The sequence below is a fragment of the Lathamus discolor genome, unplaced genomic scaffold (assembly GCF_037157495.1).
Source record: "Lathamus discolor isolate bLatDis1 unplaced genomic scaffold, bLatDis1.hap1 Scaffold_220, whole genome shotgun sequence".
In the NCBI taxonomy this organism is placed as follows: Eukaryota; Metazoa; Chordata; class Aves; order Psittaciformes; family Psittacidae; genus Lathamus; species Lathamus discolor.
In genome coordinates this window covers 43,115-63,146 of record NW_027069249.1, presented here as the reverse complement: position 1 = coordinate 63,146, position 20,032 = coordinate 43,115, and the positions used below count along the sequence as shown (strand labels likewise).

Sequence of the window (20,032 nt, the reverse complement as noted above, 5' to 3'; positions counted from 1 at the left end):
ATATCCATCAATGTTCATCAATATCCATCAATAATGTCCATCAATATCCATCTATATCCATTAATATCCATCAATACCCATTAATATCCATCAATACCCATCAATACCCGTCAATACCCATCAATATCCACCAATATCCATCAATGTTCATCAATATCCATCAATGTTCATCAATATCCATCTATATCCATCAATACCCATCAATACCCATCAATGCCCATCACTTGGCGAGGCGGGGGGGGGGCATCAATCCCATTGCAATGGGGCAGGGCAGGCCCTGAGGGCACTTGTGAGTCACTGGGGCTGCTGTTAATCAGGGTCAATGGCACTCAAGCAATCACTGCCGATCAATCACTGCCAGTCAATCACAGCCAACCAATCACAGCCGATCAATCAGTGCCGATCAATCACTGCCGATCAATCACTGCTGATCAATTACAGCCAATCACAGCCAACCATCACTGCCAATCAATCACTGCCGATCAATCACTGCCAATCAATCACTGCCGATCAATCAGTGCCGATCAATCACAGCCAATCACTACCAATCACTATCAACCCCTGTCAATCCCTATCAATCATTGTCAATCCCTATCAATCCCAATCAATCCCTATCAATCGATCCCGATCAATCGCTATCAATCCCGATGAATCCCTGTCAACCCCAATAAATCTCAATCAATTGATCCCGAGCAATCGCTACAGATCGTGATCAATGCCGATCAATCACTCTCAATCCCAATCGATCCCGATCAATCCCTGTCAATCCCAATCAATCCCGATCAATCCCAATCAATCCCAATCAATCCCTATCAATCCCTATCAATCAATACCAATCAATTGATCCCGATCAGTCACTATTGATCCCAATCAAGCCCTATCAATCCCAATCCATCCCAATCAATCGATCCCGATCAATCCCAATCAATCCCAATCCATCCCAATCAATCCACCCCAATCCATCCCAATCCATCCCAATCAATCCCAATCCATCCCAATCCATCCATCCCAATCAATCCCAATCCATCCCAGTCAATCGATCCCAATCAATCCCAACCCATCCCAATCAATCCACCCCAATCCATCCCAATCCATCCCAATCAATCCCAATCCATCCCAATCCATCCATCCCAACCAATCCCAACCCATCCCAATCAATCCACCCCAATCCATCCCAATCCATCCCAATCAATCCCAATCCATCCCAATCCATCCATCCCAACCAATCCCAATCCATCCCAGTCAATCGATCCCAATCAATCCCAATCCATCCCAATCAATCCATCCCAATCAATCCCCATTCATCCCAATCAATCCCAATCCATCCCAATCAATCCATCTCAATCAATCCCCATTCATCCCAATCCATCCCAATCCATCCCAATCAATCCACCCCAATCCATCCCAATCCATCCCAATCAATCCCAATCCATCCCAATCAATCGATCCCAATCCATCCCAATCCATCCCAACCAATTGATCCCAATCGATCCAAATCCATCCCAACCAATCGATCCCAATCAATCCCAATTGATGCCAATCCATCCCAATCCATCCCAACCAATCGATCCCAATCGATCCCAACCAATCGATCCCAATCGATCCCGATCGATCCCAATCAATCGATCCCGATCGATCCCGATCAATCACTGTCCCTCACACTCCCCCCCCCCTTCCCCAATCCCGGCTCATCCGGTCCCCGCTCCTCTTCCCCCCTCCCCCCTTTCCCCTTCCCCCACAGCCGGGCCCTCCCCAGCAGGCCCCGCCCCGCGGCCGCCGAGGCCCCGCCCCCTCCCCGCGGCGGCCCCGCCCCCTCCCCTCGCGCAGGCCCCGCCCCCGCGGGCTCCGCCCCCCGCAGCCGCTGCATCCGGATTGGCCGAGCCCCGTGCAGCCGGGGCGGGGCTTCCCGCGCCAGCTCCCCCCGCGTTTCCCGCCAGATCCGGAGCTGGGCCCCGCCCACGCGGTCCAGGAGCGCGGCCGAGACCGGGAGGGACGAAACCTGCGGGGGGAGGGGACGGACGGACCTGGGCCCGCAGCCACGCGCACACATCCAGGTACATGGACATGTGCATCCACATCCATGTGCATCCGTATCCATGTGCATCCGTATCCATGTGCATCCGTATCCATGTGCATCCGCATCCATGTGCATCCGTATCCATGTGCATCCGTATCCATGTGCATCCGTATACATGTGCATCCGTATCCATGTACACACACATCCACATCCAGGTACATCCACATCCATGTGCATCCATATCCATGTGCATCCGTATCCATGTGCATCCGTACCCAGGTACATCCATATCCATGTGCATCCGTACCCATGTACACACACATCCACATCCAGGTACATGTACATGTGCATGTGCATCCGTATCCATGTGCATCCGTATCCATGTGCATCCGTATCCATGTACACACACATCCACATCCAGGTACATCCGCATCCATGTGCATCTGTATCCATGTGCATCCGTATCCATGTACATGTACATGTGCATGTGCATCCGTATCCATGTACACACACATCCACATCCAGGTACATCCATACCCATGTACACACACATCCACATCCAGGTACATGTACATGTGCATGTGCATCCGTATCCATGTGCATCCATATCCATGTACACACACATCCATGTACATGTACATGTGCATCCGTATCCATGTACACACACATCCACATCCACGTACATGTACATGTGCACCCGTATCCATGTGCATCCGTATCCATGTACACACACATCCACATCCATGTACATGTGCATCCGTATCCATGTGCATCCGTATCCATGTGCATGTGCATCCGTATCCGTACCCATGTGCATCCGTATCCATGTGCATCCGTATCCACATGCATCCGTATCCATGTGCATCCGTATCCATGTGCATCCATATCCATGTGCATCCGTATCCATGTGCATCCGTATCCACGTGCATGTGCATCCGTATCCGTACCCATGTGCATACATATCCATGTGCATCCGTATCCATGTGCATCCGTATCCACGTGCATCCGTATCCACGTGCATCCGTATCCATGTACACACACATCCATGTACACACACATCCATGTGCATCCATATCCATGTGCATCTGTATCCATGTGCATCCATATCCATGTGCATCCGTATCCATGTGCATGTGCATCCATATCCATGTGCATGTGCATCCGTATCTGTACCCATGTGCATCCGTACCCATGTGCATCCGTATCCACGTGCATCCGTATCCATGTACACACACATCCATGTACACACACATCCATGTGCATCCGCATCCATGCGCATCCGTATCCATGTGCATCCGTATCCACGTGCATCCGTATCCATGTGCATCCGTATCCATGTACATCCATATCCATGTGCATCCATATCCAGGTACACACACATCCAGGTACATCCATATCCATGTGCATCCATATCCATGTGCATCCATATCCATATCCATGTACACACACATTCGTGTACATCCATATCCATGTGCATCCATATCCACGTGCATCCGTATCCATGTGCATCCACATTCACGTGCATCCATATCCATGTGCATCCGTATCCATGTGCATCCGTATCCATATCCATGTACACACACATCCAGGTACATCCATATCCACATCCACGTACGCACAGGTCCAGGTACACACACATCCGTATCCATGTAAATCCGTATCCATGTGCATCCATATGCATGTACACACACATCCATGTACATCCGTATCCATGTGCATCCGTATCCATGTGCATCCATATCCATATCCATGTACACACACATCCGTGTACATCCATATCCACGTACACACACATCCATGTGCATCCGTATCCATGTGCATCCGTATCCATGTGCATCCACATCCATATCCATGTACATCCATATCCATATCCATGTACACACACATCCAGGTACATCAGTATCCATGTGCATCCATATCCATGTGCATCCATATCCATGTACACACACATCCAAGTACATCCGTATCCATGTGCATCCGTATCCATATCCATGTACATCCATATCCATGTGCATCCGTATCCATGTACATCCATATCCATGTACATCCATATCCATATCCATGTACACACACATCCACATCCATGTATATCCATATCCATATCCCATACCCCATATCCCATGCCCCATATCCCATGCCCCATATCCCATATCCCATATATCCCATACCCCATGCCCCATATCCCATTCCCCATACCCCATTCCCATATCCCATACCCCATATATCCCATATCCCATATATCCAATATATCCCATATATGCCATACCCCATATCCCATACCCCATCCCCATATCCCATATCCCATATATCCCATATCCCATATATCCCATATATCCCATATATCCCATATCCCATACCCCATACCCCATTCCCATATCCCATATATCCCATATCCCATGCCCCATATCCCATTCCCCATTCCCCATATCCCATTCCCCATTCCCATATCCCATATCCCATATATCCCATACCCCATGCCCCATATCCCATTCCCCATATCCCATTCCCATATCCCATATCCCATATATCCCATATCCCATGCCCCATATCCCATTCCCCATACCCCATATCCCATTCTCCATACCCCATCCCCATATCCCATATCCCATCTATCCCATGTCCTATATATCCCATATATCCCATATCCCATGCCCCATACCCCATATCCCATATATCCCATATATCCCATACCCCATACCCCATATATCCCATATCCCATGCCCCATACCCCATATCCCATATATCCCATATATCCCATATCCCATGCCCCATATCCCATATATCCCATATCCCATGCCCCATACCCCATATCCCATATATCCCGAATATCCCATATCCCATACCCCATATCCCATATCCCATATATCCCATATCCCATATATCCAATATATCCCATATATCCAATATATCCCATATATCCCATATCCCATATCCCATATATCCCATCTATCCCATCCATCCCATCTATCCCATATCCCATATATCCCATCTATCCCATCCATCCCATCCATCCCATCTATCCCATATCCCATCTATCCCATATCCCATATATCCCATATACCCCATCTATACCCCATCTATCCCATCTATCCCATATCCCATCTATCCCATCCATCCCATCTCTCCCATCCATCCCATTCCCATTCCGGTACCTGGCTCACGAGCGCATCCTCGCTCATCCCGGGGGGGGGAACGCTCCGGAGCCTCTCCATGGTCTCGTACATCCCTTGGCAGCTCCGGAGCTTCTCCGGGCTTCCCAGAGCCTGGCGCAGCAGCACCAGGCCCACCCGGAACATGACCTTCACCCCTGGGATACAGGGATACAGGGCATGGATACGGGACACGGACACGGATACGGGACACGGACATGGATACAGGGCATGGACATGGATATGGGACATGGACATGGATATGGGACATGGACATGGAGATGGGACATGGACATGGAAACGGGACACATGGATACAGGACATGGAGATGGAAACGGGACACATGGATATGGGACATGGAGATGGAGATGGGACATGGAGATGGGACATGGATAAGGGACATGGACATGGAGACGGGCACAGGTATGGAGATGGGACATGGAGATGGATACAGGACATGGAGATGGAAATGGGACACATGGATACAGGACATGGAGATGGAGATGGGACATGGAGATGGATACAGGACATGGAGATGGAAATGGGACACATGGATACAGGACATGGAGATGGAGATGGGACACATGGATATGGACATGGATATGGAAATGGGACACATGGATATGGGACATGGAGATGGAGATGGGACATGGAGATGGAAGCGGGACACATGGATATGGGACATGGAGATGGAGATGGGACATGGAGATGGATACGGGACATAGAGATGGAAATGGGACACATGGATATGGGACATGGAGATGGGACATGGATACGGGACACAGACATGGATATGGGACACGGACACGGATACGGGACATGGACATGGATATGGGACATGGAGATGGAGATGGGACATGGAGATGGATACGGGACATGGAGATGGAAATGGGACACATGGATATGGGACATGGAGATGGAAAACGGGACACATGGATATGGGACATGGAGATGGAAACGGGACACATGGATACGGGACATGGAGATGGAAACGGGACACATGGATATGGGACATGGAGATGGAAACAGGACACATGGATATGGGACATGGAGATGGAAACGGGACACATGGATATGGGACATGGAGATGGAAACAGGACACATGGATACGGCACATGGAGATGGAAATGGGACACATGGATATGGACATGGATATGGAGATGGGACATGGAAATGGGACACATGGATATGGGACATGGAGATGGAAACGGGACACATGGATATGGGACACGGATATGGGACATGGGTATGTATATGGGACACATGGATATGGGACATGGGTATGGAAATGGGACACGTGGATACGGGATGATGGCATCAAGATATGGGACATGGCTATGGAACTAGGACACATGGATCTGAATCTAGGACACATGGATATGGATCTGGGATATGGATCTGGATCTGGGATATGGATATGGCCATGGATCTAGGACACCTGGATCTGGATCTAGGACACATGGATCTGGGGCACCTGGATCTGGATCTGGGACACATGGATCTGGGACACATGGCTATGGATCTAGGACACCTCGATCTGGATCTAGGACACATGGATATGAATCTGGGATATGGATCTGGATCTGGGATATGGATATGGCCATGGATCTAGGACACCAGGATCTGGATCTAGGACACATGGATATGGATCTGGGATAGGGATCTGGATCTGGGATATGCATATGGCCATGGATCTAGGACACCTGGATCTGGATCTGGGACACATGGATCTGGGACACCGGGATCTGGGACACGCGGCTATGGTTGTGGATGTGGATATGGATGTGGATATGGATGTGGATATGGATATGGATGTGGATGTGGATATGGATGTGGATGTGGATGTGGATGTGGATATGGATATGGATGTGGATGTGGATATGGATGTGGATATGGATATGGATGTGGATGTGGATGTGGATATGGATGTGGATGTGGATATGGATGTGGATATGGATGTGGATATGGATGTGGATGTGGATGTGGATGTGGATGTGGATATGGATATGGATGTGAATGTGGATATGGATATGGATGTGGATGTGGATATGGATGTGGATGTGGATATGGATGTGGATGTGGATGTGGATGTGGATGTGGATGTGGATATGGATATGGATATGGATGTGGATGTGGATATGGATGTGGATATGGATGTGGATGTGGATGTGGATATGGATGTGGATATGGATGTGGATATGGATATGGATATGGATATGGATGCGGATATGGATGTGGATATGGATATGGATGTGGATGTGGATGTGGATGTGGATATGGATATGGATGTGGATGTGGATATGGATATGGATGTGGATGTGGATATGGATGTGGATGTGGATATGGATGTGGATGTGGATGTGGATGTGGATGTGGATATGGATATGGATGTGGATGTGGATATGGATGTGGATATGGATGTGGATGTGGATATGGATGTGGATGTGGATGTGGATGTGGATATGGATGTGGATATGGATGTGGATATGGATGTGGATGCGGATATGGATGTGGATGTGGATATGGATGTGGATATGGATGTGGATGTGGATGTGGATGTGGATGTGGATATGGATGTGGATATGGATATGGATGCGGATATGGATGTGGATATGGATATGGATGTGGATGTGGATGTGGATGTGGATATGGATGTGGATATGGATGTGGATATGGATGTGGATATGGATGTGGATGTGGTTATGGATATGGATGTGGATATGGATGTGGATGTGGATGTGGATGTGGATGTGGATGTGGATGTGGATGTAGATGTGGATGTGGATGTGGATATGGATGTGGATGTGGATATGGATGTGGATGTGGATGTGGATGTGGATGTGGATATGGATATGGATGTGGATGTAGATGTGGATGTGGATGTGGATGTGGATGTGGATGTGGATATGGATGTGGATGTGGATATGGATGCGGATATGGATGTGGATGTGGATGTAGATGTGGATGTGGATGTGGATGTGGATGTGGATGTGGATATGGATGTGGATATGGATATGGATGTGGATATGGATGTGGATGTGGATGTGGATGTGGATGTGGATGTGGATGTGGATATGGATGCGGATGCGGATGTGGACGTGGGCCCTACCCTCGCAGAAGAACATGTCCCAGACGCGCAGCACCGCGGCCCAGGGCAGGCTCCGGGCGAAGACGCACATGAACCATTCCGGCAGGAACAGCACCGGCTCCACGCGGAAGCGCCGCAGGTGCCGGTGAGCGCCCGGCAGAGCGCGGCGCAGGAGGGCGCCGAACACCTCCGCGTCCAACTGCAGCGCCTCCTGCCAGGGGCACCGCCGTTGGCTGCCCTTGGCCACCGCTGGCCACCATTGGCCACCATTGGCCACCATTAGCCACCCATGGACTGCCATTGACTGCCATTGACTACACTTGACTGCCATTGATTGCCATTGACTACCATTGACTGCCACTGATTGCCATTGACTGCCATTGATTGCCATTGACTGCCATTGATTGCCATTGACTGTCACTGATTGCCATTGACTACCATTGACTGCCATTGACTACCATTGACTACCATTGACTGCCATTGACTGCCATTGACTACCATTGACTGCCATTGACTGCCATTGACTGCCATTGACTACCATTGACTGCCATTGACTACCATTGACTGCCATTGACTGCCATTGACTACCATTGACTTCCTTTGACTACCCTTGACTGCCACTGATTGCCATTGACTGCCATTGACTGCCATTGACTACCATTGACTGCCATTGACTGCCATTGACTACCATTGACTGCCATTGACTACCATTGACTGCCATTGACTGCCATTGACTACCATTGACTGCCATTGACTACCATTGACTACCATTGACTGCCATTGACTACCATTGACTACCATTGCCTACCATTGACTGCCATTGACTGCCATTGACCGCCATTGACTGCCATTGACTACCATTGACTACCATTGACTACCATTGACTACCATTGACTTCCTTTGACTACCCTTGACTGCCATTGACTACCATTGACTGTCATTGACTTCCTTTGACTACCCTTGACTGCCATTGACTTTCTTTGACTGCCATTGACTCCCATTGACTGCCATTGATTGCCACTGATTGCCATTGACTGCCATTGATTGCCATTGACTACCATTGACTACCATTGACTGCCATTGACTACCATTGACTGTCATTGACTGCCATTGACTGCCATTGATTGCCATTGACTCCCATTGACTGTCATTGACTGCCATTGACTACCCTTGACTTTCTTTGACTGCCATTCACTGCCATTGACTCCCATTGACTGCCATTGACTACTATTGACTACCCTTGACTGCCATTGACTGCCCTTGGCCACCAGTGGCCATCATTGACTACTCTTGACTGCCATTGATTGCCATTCACTGCTATTGACTGCCATTGACTACCCTTGACTGCCATTGACTGCCATTGATTGCCATTGACTACCATTGACTGCCCTTGGCTACCAGTGGCCATCATTGACTACCCTTGACTACCATCGACTGCCATTCACTGCCATTGGCTACCCTTGACTACCACTGACTGCCATTCATTGCCATTGACTGCCATTGACTTCCTTTGACTGCCATTGACTACCCTTGACTCCCATTGACTGCTATTGACTGCCATTGACCGCCATTGACTGCCATTGACTACCATTGACTGCCATGGACTGCCCTTGGCCAGCACTGGCCAGCACTGGCCACCATTGACTGCCATTGACTACCCTTGACTGCCAATGACTACACTTTACTGCCATTGACTGCCATTGACTGCCCTTGGCCACCACTGGCCACCTTTGTCTACCATTGTCCACCATTGACTACCCTTGACTGCCATTGAATACCACTGACCACCGTTGACTGCCATTGACCACCATTGACTGCCATTAACTCCCATTGACTGCCCATGGCCACCACTGGCCACCATTTTCCACCATTGACTACCCTGGACTGCCACTGAATACCATTGACTACTTTTGACTGCCATTGATTGTCATTGACTGCCATTGAAAACCGTTGACTGCCATTGACTGCCATCATCCACCATCGACCACCATCGATCCACCATAATGACCACCATCGACCACCATCGACTGCCATTCACCACCATTGATTGCCATTGACTACCATTGACTGCCATTGATTGCCATTGACTGCCATCGACTGCCATTGACTGCCATTGACTACTATTGACTGCCATTGACTGCCATTGACTGCCATTGACTGCCATTGACTGCCATTGACTACAACTGACCACCATTGGTCACCATCGCCACCATCACCCCATTACCCCCACTACCCCCCATTACCCTATCACCCCCATTCCCCCCATTTCCCCCCATTCCCCCCACCACCCCATTGCCCCCATTCCACCCATTGCCCCCATTCCCCCATCACCCCCATTGCCCCCATCACCCCCATTCCCCCATTACCCCAATCACCCCCAGCAACCCCTTTGCCCCATCACCCCCATTCCCCCCATTCCCCCATTCCCCCAATAACCCCCATCACCCCCATTGCCCCACCACCCCCATCACCCCCCATTGCCCCACCACCCCCATTCCCCCCATTCCCCCATTCCCCCAATAACCCCCATCACCCCCATTGCCCCATCACCCCCATTGCCCCACCACCCCCATCACCCCCATTGCCCCACCACCCCCATCACCCCCATTGCCCCATTGCCCCAGCTCACCAGGCCGGCACTGTAGTATCCAGGCAGGTACTTGTCACAGATCTGCACCAGGCACCAGAATGCTTGCTGGGGGGGGGGGGTGTGTTTAAAATGGGGGGGTGTCATTGATGGGGTCACCCCATAACCGGCCCCCCCATTGCACCCCATTGCCCTCCAATGACCCATTGCCCCCATTGCCCCATCACCCCCATTGCCCCCCACTCCCCATTGCCCTCCATTGCCCACATTGCCCCCCATTCCCCACCATTGCCGCCCATTCCTCCCCATTGCCCCCATTCTCCCCATTACCCCCATTGCCCCCCATTCGACCATTGCCCCCATTCCCCCCATTGCCCCCCACTTCCCCCATTACCCCCATAGCCCCCATCACCCCATTGCCCCATTGCCCCTGTCGCCCCATCACCCCCATTCCCTCCATTGCACCATTGCCCCCCTTGCCTCCATCACCCCCCATTGCCCCATTCCCCCCATTCCCCCATCACTCCCATTCCCCCCATTGCCACCCATTGCCCCCATTCCCCCCCTTGCCCCATTGCCCCCATCACCCCCATTCCCTCCCTTGCCCCCATCACCCCCCATTCCCCCCACTGCCCCCATTGCCCCACTTGCCCCATCGCCCCCATTCCCCCCATTGCCCCCATTGCCCCCATCACCCCCATTCCCCCCACTGCCTCCATTGCCCCCCTTGCTCCATTGCCCCCATTACCCCCATTCCCTCCATTGCCCCATTCCCCCCATTCCCCCATCACTCCCATTCCCCCCATTGCCCCCATCACCCCCTATTCCCCCCACTGTCCCCATTGCCCCCCTTGCCCCATTGCCCCCATCACCCCCATTCCCCTCATTGCCCCCATTCCCCCCACTGCCCCCCATTGCCCCCATTGCCCCCCTTGCCCCATTACCCCCATTGCCCCATTAACCCCCATTGCCCCCATTACCCCCATTGCCCCCCATTGCCCCCCATTGCCCACCTCGGCGGGCATGTGCATGAGGAGGACGGCGGCGACGGGGGCCTGGGCCTGGCAGTAGCCCTCGTGGGGCCGGAGCACGGTGTAGGCCTTGAGGATGCGGTAGAGGTCCTGCTGCCTGGGGGCGGGGCCACGGCCAGGGGGCGGGGTCAGCATGGAGGGGGCGGGGTCAGCGCAGAGGGGGCGGGGTCAGAAGAGATGGGGAATGGTTGTGGCAAAGGGGGAGTGGCCAATGGGCAAAGGGGGAGTGGTTAGGGCAAAGGGGGGGGCGTGGTCAAGGTAAAGGGGCGTGGTCAGAGCGATGGGGGAATGGTTATGGCAAAGGGGGTGTGGCCAATGGGCAGAGGGGGCGTGGTTATGGTAAGGGGGCGGGGCTTGCGGAGGAGGGGGTGGAGCCAAGCCAGAGGAGGAGCTGCCCAATCAGAAGTGACTTGAGCAGGGCCTGGGGATTGGGATGTGGGGCTGGATGTGGGGGGGATGTGGGACTGGATGTGGGGGGGATGTGGGGCTGGATGTGGGGCAGGATGTGGGGCAGGCTGTTGGGTCTATGGGGCAGGGTGTGGGGCCGTATCCAATGGGATCAGTGGGACAGAGGGGTCGTATCCAATGGGACCAATGGGGCGGAGGGGCCATATCCAATAGGATCAATGGGGCAGGGGGGCCATATCCAATGGGCTTAATGGGGCTGGGGGGCCGTGTCCAATGGGATCAATGGGGCAGAGGGGCCGTGTCCAATGGGATCAATGGGGCGGAGGGGCCGTGCCCAATGGGATCAATGGGGCGGAGGGGCCGTGTCCAATGGGATCAGCTGGGGGGCCCTACCCGTGCCCCCCGCGGGCCGCGAACATCTCATGGAAGGGGAATTGCCGGTGCAGATCCTTCTCAATGGCGTCCAACCAGCGCGGGTCCCCCGGCTGCCGCTCCAGCTCCTATTGGCTGACGGTCACCACCAGGCCCCGCCCACCAGCCCCAAGCCCCTCCCATTGGCCCCCAGCCCCGCCCACCAGCCCTATACCTACTGTAGCTGCAGCTCCTATTGGCTGACGGTCACTGCCAGGACCCACCCCCCCAAGCCCATCCCACCTCCTCTAAACCCCGCCCATTGGCTCCAAGCCCCGCCCACCACCCTATACCTACCGCAGCTCCCGCTCTCATTGGCTGAGGCACCCACAAGCCCCTCCCATTAGCCTTAAGCACCACCCATTGGCTCCAAGCCCCGCTCATTGGCCCTAAGCCAGGCTCCAGCTCCTGGCTGATGGATACCGCCAGGCCCCACCCACCACCTCTAAGACCCTCCCATTGGCTACAAGTCCCTCCCACCACCCCTTACCTACTGCAGCTCCAGCCCCTATTGGCTGATGGCCACTGTCAAGCACCGCCCACTCCTCTAAGCCCCTCCCATCACATCTAAGCTGCTCCCATTGGCCCCAAGCCCCTCCCACCACCTCTTAGCCACGCCCACTACCCCCATATCTACTGCTGCCCCAGCTCCTATTGGCTGACAGTCACCACCAGGCCCCGCCCCCCACATGTAAGCCCCTCCCATTGACCCCAAGCCCCGCCCACCCCTATAAGCCCCTCCCACCAGCCTATACCTCCTGCAACTCCAGCTCCTATTGGCTGTCAGGAACCGGCAGGCCCCACCCACAGCCATAAGCCCCGCCCATTGGCTTCAGTCCCCTCCCATTGGCCCCAAGCCCCACCCACAGCTCCTAAGCCCCTCCCACCAGCCTGTACCTACTGCAGCTCCAGCTCCTATTGGCTGATGGCCACCACCAGGCCCCCCCCCGCCCTCCAGCCCTAAGCCCCGCCCACCCCCCCCCATACCTGCTCCAGCTCCTATTGGCTGACTCACAGCAAGCCCCGCCCACTGTCCCCAAGCCCCTCCCACCACGCCAAAGCCCCTCCCACCACCCCTATACCCCACTGCAGCCCCAGCTCCTATTGGCTGATTCACCCCCAAGCCCCGCCCACCCCCCCCAGGCTCCGCCCATCCCCATTGGTACCTCGAAGAGCCCCGGGTGCTGCTCGAGCTGTGATTGGCTGTCGGAGAGGAGCTGCCAGGCCCGGGCCCGCAGGGAGGAGGGGATGCCCTTGCGGCAGCGCAGCTTCACCTGCCCCATAGCGGGACCCACGGATCAGTGGGGCCTCATTAACCTGCTATGGGGCAGGAGAACCCCCCCTTAACCTGCTATGGGGCACGGGGAACCCATTAACCTCCTATGGGGCAGGAGAACCCCCCCTTAACCTGCTATGGGGCACGGGGAACCCATTAACCTGTTATGGGGCATGGGGAGCCCCTTAACCTGCTATGGGGCAGGGGACTCCCTTAACCTGCTATGAGGCAGGGGGAACCCATTAAACTGCTATGGGGCAGGGGGGAACCCCCTTAACCTGCTATGGGGCAGGAGAACCCCCCCTTAACCTGCTACAGGGCACGGGGAACCCCTTAAACTGCTATGGGGCAGGAGAACCCCCCCTTAACCTGCTGTGGGGAAGCGGGGCCCCATTAACATGCTATGGGGCAGAACCCCCCCTTTAGGAGCCCTCTATGGGGCAGACCCCCCCCTTAGGAACCCTCTATGGGGCAGGACCCCCCTTTAGGAGCCCTCTATGGGGCAGACTCCCCCCTTAGGAGCCCTCTATGGGGCAGGCCCCACCTTCTGGTAGCGCTTCAGGACCCACTTGTCCCAGTGCTTGAGCATCTCCAACCACTTCAGCTCCCGCTGCCGCCCCACATCCAGGGGCACTGGGCGGTCCCTGGGGGGCAAGAGGTGGGGCAGGGGGTGAGGCCTGCCCCATAGCCCCCATAGGCCCCATAGGCCCCACAGCCCCCATAGCTCCCATAGCCCCCATAGGCCCTATAGCCCCATAGCCCCCATAACCCCATAGCCGCCATAGCTCCCATTGCCCCATAACCCCATGTCTCCCATAGCCCCATAACCCCATAGCCCCCCATAACCCCCCATATCCCCATAGGCCCCATATCCCCATAGGACCCATAGCCCCCTTAACCCCATAGCCCCATATCTCCCATAGCCCCATAACCCCATAGCCCCCCATAGCCCCCATTGCCCCATAGCCCCCATAGCTCCCATTGCCCCATAACCCCATAGCTCCCATAGCCCAATAGCCCCATAGCCCCATATCTCCCATAGGCCCATAACCCCATAGCCCCCCATAGCCCCCATATCCCCATAGGCCCCATAGCACCCATAACCCCATAGAGGGGTCCCAAGCGCCCATTGGGGAGCATGGAGGGGATGGAGGCGGCTCCATTGGGGGCAAAGGGGGCGTGGTCAATGGGGGTGGCCATATAAGGAAAGGGGGCGTGGCCAACAGGGAAGGTAGTGTCCATATATAGAAAGGGGGCGTGGTCAAGGGGGTGTGTGTGTCCTTATAAGGAAAGGGGGTGTGGCCAATGGGGCAATGGGAGGGGGTGGAGCCAACCCAGAGTGGGAGCTGCCCAATCAGAAGTGGAGGAGGAGCCATGGGGCGGTGTGGAGGCACTGAATGGGGCATGGCCATATAAGGAAAGGGGCGTGGCCACGGGCCAAAGGGGGCGTGACCATTGGATGACAGGGTGTCTCTGTAAGGGGGCGTGGCCAAGGGGAAAGGGGCGTGCCCATTGGGTAAAGGGATGCCCATATAAGGAAAGGGCGCGTGTCGAATGTGCGCTGCCCCCATTGGCTGTTATAGATGGGGATGGGGGGCCCTGTTTTGTGTTAAAAAGAGGGGGTTTTGGGTCACTCCCGCATTGGTGCTGTTATAGATGGGAGGGGGCCCATTTTGGGTTGAAAAAGGGCAGTTTTGGGTCACTCCCACATTGGTGCTGCTCTGGATGAATGGGGATGGGGGGGGCCCATTTTGGGTTAAAAAGAGGGGGTTTTGGGTCACTCCCACATTGGTGCTGCTCTGGATGAATGGGGATGGGGGGGGGCCATTTTGGGTCGAAAAGGGGCGGTTTTGGGTCACTCACGCGGTGCCGCTGCTCTGCGCCCCCCCCAGGAAGCCGAAGCGATCGGCGCGGGGGGGGGCGGCGCCGGCGACCTCGGAGTCGGAGCCCCAGGAGCTGCGGTCGCCGTCGAGGGAGCCCCAGGGCCCCCATTGGAGGCTGACGGAGTCGGGGGCGGGGCCAAGGCTGCCCAGGGAGCCCCCCAGGGCGGCCAATGAGGAGGGAGACGGGGGAGGCTCATTGGGTGGTGAGGAATCCAAGATGGCCGCCGCCGGGGGGTCATTGGGTGGTGAGGAATCCAAGATGGCCGCCGCCGGGGGGTCATTGGGTGGTGGGGAATCCAAGATGGCCGCCGCCGGGGGGTCATTGGGTGGTGGGGAATCCAAGATGGCCGCCGCCGGGGGGTCATTGGGTGGTGGGGAATCCAAGATGGCCGCCGCCGGGGGGTCATTGGGTGGTGGGGAATCCAAGATGGCCGCCGCCGGGGGGTCATTGGGTGGTGGGGAATCCAAGATGGCCGCCGCCGGGGGTCATTGGGTGGTGGGGAATCCAAGATGGCCGCCGCTGGGGGGTCATTGGGTGGTGGGGAATCCAAGATGGCCGCCGCTGGGGGGTCATTGGCTGAAGGTGAAGGCAAGATGGCCGCCGTTGCGCTCCTATGGCCTCCTCCTGGGTGTTCATTGGCTGATGGTGGATTGAAGATGGCTGCCATTGAGTGGTCATTGGCTGCTGATGAAGGCAAGATGGCCGCCACTGACTGCTCATTGGCTGAAGTTGAAGGCAAGGTGGTCGCCATTGCGCTCCTATGGCCTCCTGCTGGGTGCTTATTGGCCGATGGTGAATCCAAGATGGCTGCCGTTGAGTGTTCATTGGCCGAGGATGAAACCAAGACGGCTGCCATTGACTTCTCATTGGCTGCTGCTGAGGCCAAGATGGCCACCACTGAGTGTTCATTGGCTGCTGCTGAAGGCAAGATGGCTGCTGTTGAATGCTCATTGGCTGCTGATGAGGTCAAGGTGGTCGCCATTGAGCTCTTGTGGCCTCCTGGCTGCTCATTGGCTGCTGAGGAGGGCAAGGTGGCCACTGCTGGCTGCTCATTGGCTGGTGTTGAATCCAAGATGGCCGCCGTTGCGCTCCTGTGGCCTCCTCCTGGCTGCTCATTGGCCACAGCTGACTCCTCATTGGCTGCTGTTGACGCCATCACGGCCACCCTTGACCTCCTATCGCCTCCTCCTGGCTCCTCATTGGCTGATATCGAATCCAAGACGGCCGCTGTTGCCTGCTCATTGGTCACAGTTGACCCTCCATTGGCTGCCCCTGACCCCCTGCCTGCTGCTGGCTCCTCATTGGCTGCCACAGTTGACCCTACCATGGCCGCCATTGACCTCCTGCGGCCTCCTGGCTCCTCACTGGCCGCTGTTGACACCTCATTGGACGCCACTGGATCCTCATTGGGCGCTGTCGCTGCCCCCCTGAGTGCTCCTGGCTCCTCATTGGTTGCCGCTGCTACCCCCCTCTGCGCTCCTGGCTCCTCATTGGCCGCTGCCCCCCTGCGCTCTCCTGGCTCCTCATTGGCCGCTGCCCCTCTGTGCTCTCCTGGCTCCTCATTGGCCGCTGCCGCTACCCCCCTCTGCGCTCCTGGCTCCTCATTGGCCGCCGCTGCCCCCTCGGTCGCCGCAGCCTGGACCCCCGCTGACCTCACCCGCTCCTGATTGGTCGGTTCCGGGATCCACGGGGTCTCTGGAGCCTCCCCATTGGCCGGCGCTCGGCGCTCGGGCGCCACCTTGTGGCGGGGCGGAGGCGCGGGGGGCGCCGTTTCCATGGTGACGGGGGGGGGGCGGGGCGGGGGTCGCTGCTTGAGGCCGCCGCCAGCGCCGGGGCTCGGCCCCCCCCCACTCCCACCCCGCCCGCGCGCCCGATGCGCGCGCAGCCCCCCCGGGCCAATCAGAGCGAAGGTGCCGGCCGCGAGCTGCGCCCTGATTGGTGGGGACGGGAAAGGGGAGGGCGGGGCCAGAGGGGCCGGAAGAGGGAAGTGGAAGGAAGGAGAAGGGCGGTGACCAATGGGGAGGGAGAGGGGAGGGACAGGGCGGAGCCTGCAGCCAATAAGGAGGGGCCTGGCGGGGGGGGGGGGCTGACCGCACTCTCAGCCAATCACAGGCGGTTAGAGCGGCGCTTCCGGCCAATGGGAGCGCGGCAGCGACGGACAACAGCCGCAGCCAATCAAGGCGGGATTTCAGAGCACTTCTGACCAATGGGAGGGCCGCATCGCTCGGGACGTGACTGGCAGCGCCGGCAGCCAATCAGAGCCGGCGGGGCTGCGCTGAACAGCCAATAGGAGGGCTTTCTCCGCGCTGCCACCCCTCCCCGCCACCCCAACGCTCGCAGCTGATTGGTTGGCAGCGCGCCTGGGGGGCGTGGCCTGGAGGCCCGCCTCCCCTCCATTCATTGCCCGCTCTGAAGGGGCGGGGCTTAGCCGAGACCCCCACCCTCTGCCCACCAATGGGGTGGCTCCTCTCGGGGGGGGGGGGGCGGGGCGTGGCCACGCCGTAGCCCCGCCCCTTTTCCCCATGGGGGCGTGGCCTCATCCATTCACTGCATTAAGGGGGAGGAGCCTCCCACTGAGCTCGTGCCCATTCATCCCCCCCCCATGCCCCCTGCATGGACCCGGCCTCACCCCCCCCAACCCCAACCCCATCCTATAGGGATGTATGGGGGCCCCCATAGCCCCATATCCACGCCTATAGCCCCATATCCACACCTATAGCCCCATATGCACCCCCATAGCCCCATATCCACCCCCTATAACCCCATATCCATCCCCCATAGCCCCATATCCACCCTCTATAGCCCCATATCCACCCCCATAGCCCCATATGCACCCCCATAACCCCATATCCATCCCCTGTGGCCCCATATCCATTCCCTATGGCCCCATATGCACCCCCTATGGCCCCATATCCACCCCCCATAGCCCCATATCCACCCCCTATGGCCCCATATCCACCCCCTATGGCCCCATATCCATCCCCCATAGCCCCATATCCACCCCCTATAACCCCATATCCAACCCTATGGCCCCATATACATCCCCCATAGCCCCATATCCACCCCCGATAGCCCATATCCACCCCCTATAGCCCCATATCCATTCCCTGTGGCCCCATATCCACCCCCATAGCCCCATATGCACCCCCAATAGCCCTGTATCCATCCCCTATGGCCCCGTATCCATTCCCTATGGCCCCATATCCACCCCTATAGCCCCATATCCACCCCCTATGGCCCCATATCCACCCCCTATAACCCCATATCCACCCCTATGGTCCCATATCCATCCCCTATAACCCCATATCTACCCTCTATGGCCCCATATCTACCCTCTATGGCCCCATATCCACCCCTATAGCCCCATATCCACCCCTGTGCCCCATATCCACCCCCTATACCCCCATATCCACCCCCTATGGCCCCATATCCATCCCCTATAACCCCATATCCACACTCTGTGGCCCCATACCCATCCCCCATAGCCCATACCCATTCCCCATAGCCCATATCCATCCCCTGTGCCTCGTATCCACCCCCTATGCCCCATATCCACCCCCGATAGCCCCATATCCACCCCCGATAGCCCATATCCACCCCGATAGCCCATATCCACCCCCGATAGCCCCATATCCACCCCCCATAGCCCCATATCCACCCCCTATGGCCCCATATCCACCCCTATAACCCCATATCCACCCTATAACCCTATATCCACCCCATAGCCCATATCCATTTCCTATGGCCCCATTGATTTTGGCTCCCCCCCCCATTGACTTTGGGGTCCCCCCCATAGACTTCGGGCGCTGCAGCATCCTAACGCCCACCCGCTCCATTGAGGTGCATTGGGCACCACGGTAGCTGCCGGGTCCTAGTGCCCACCTCTCCATTGACGGCAATGGGCGCTGCAGGGTCCTAGTGCCCCCCTCTCCATTGAGGTGCATTAGGCGCCATGGCGCTGCAGGGTCCTAGTGCCCACCCTCTCCGTTGAGGTGCATTGGAGCCATGGTAGCTGCAGGGTCCTAGTGCCCACCTCTCTATGACGGCAATGGGCGCTGCAGGGTCCTAGTGCCCACCCTCTCCGTTGAGGTGCATTGGGAGCCATGGTAGCTGCAGGGTCCTAGTGCCCACCTCTCTATTGACGGCAATGGGCGCTGCAGGGTCCTAGTGCCCACCTCTCT

The 20,032-nt window shown here is 56.2% G+C and overlaps 1 protein-coding gene across 1 annotated transcript; it reads right to left on the bottom strand.

The window, feature by feature from the left end:
- Positions 1-1,642: 1,642 nt before the first annotated feature.
- On the bottom strand, positions 1,643-18,252 carry LOC136006469 (TBC1 domain family member 10B-like). The gene is made up of 11 exons (XM_065664498.1): positions 18,056-18,252; positions 16,459-17,782; positions 15,831-16,336; positions 14,512-14,611; positions 13,858-13,965; positions 12,674-12,780; positions 11,855-11,969; positions 10,884-10,949; positions 8,276-8,465; positions 5,170-5,324; positions 1,643-1,999 (listed from the first exon to the last, which is right to left on the bottom strand). Exons 1-11 carry the CDS (start codon positions 18,250-18,252, stop codon positions 1,643-1,645), a joined length of 3,225 nt encoding a protein of 1,074 aa, XP_065520570.1.
- Between the last annotated feature and the right edge of the window lie 1,780 nt (positions 18,253-20,032).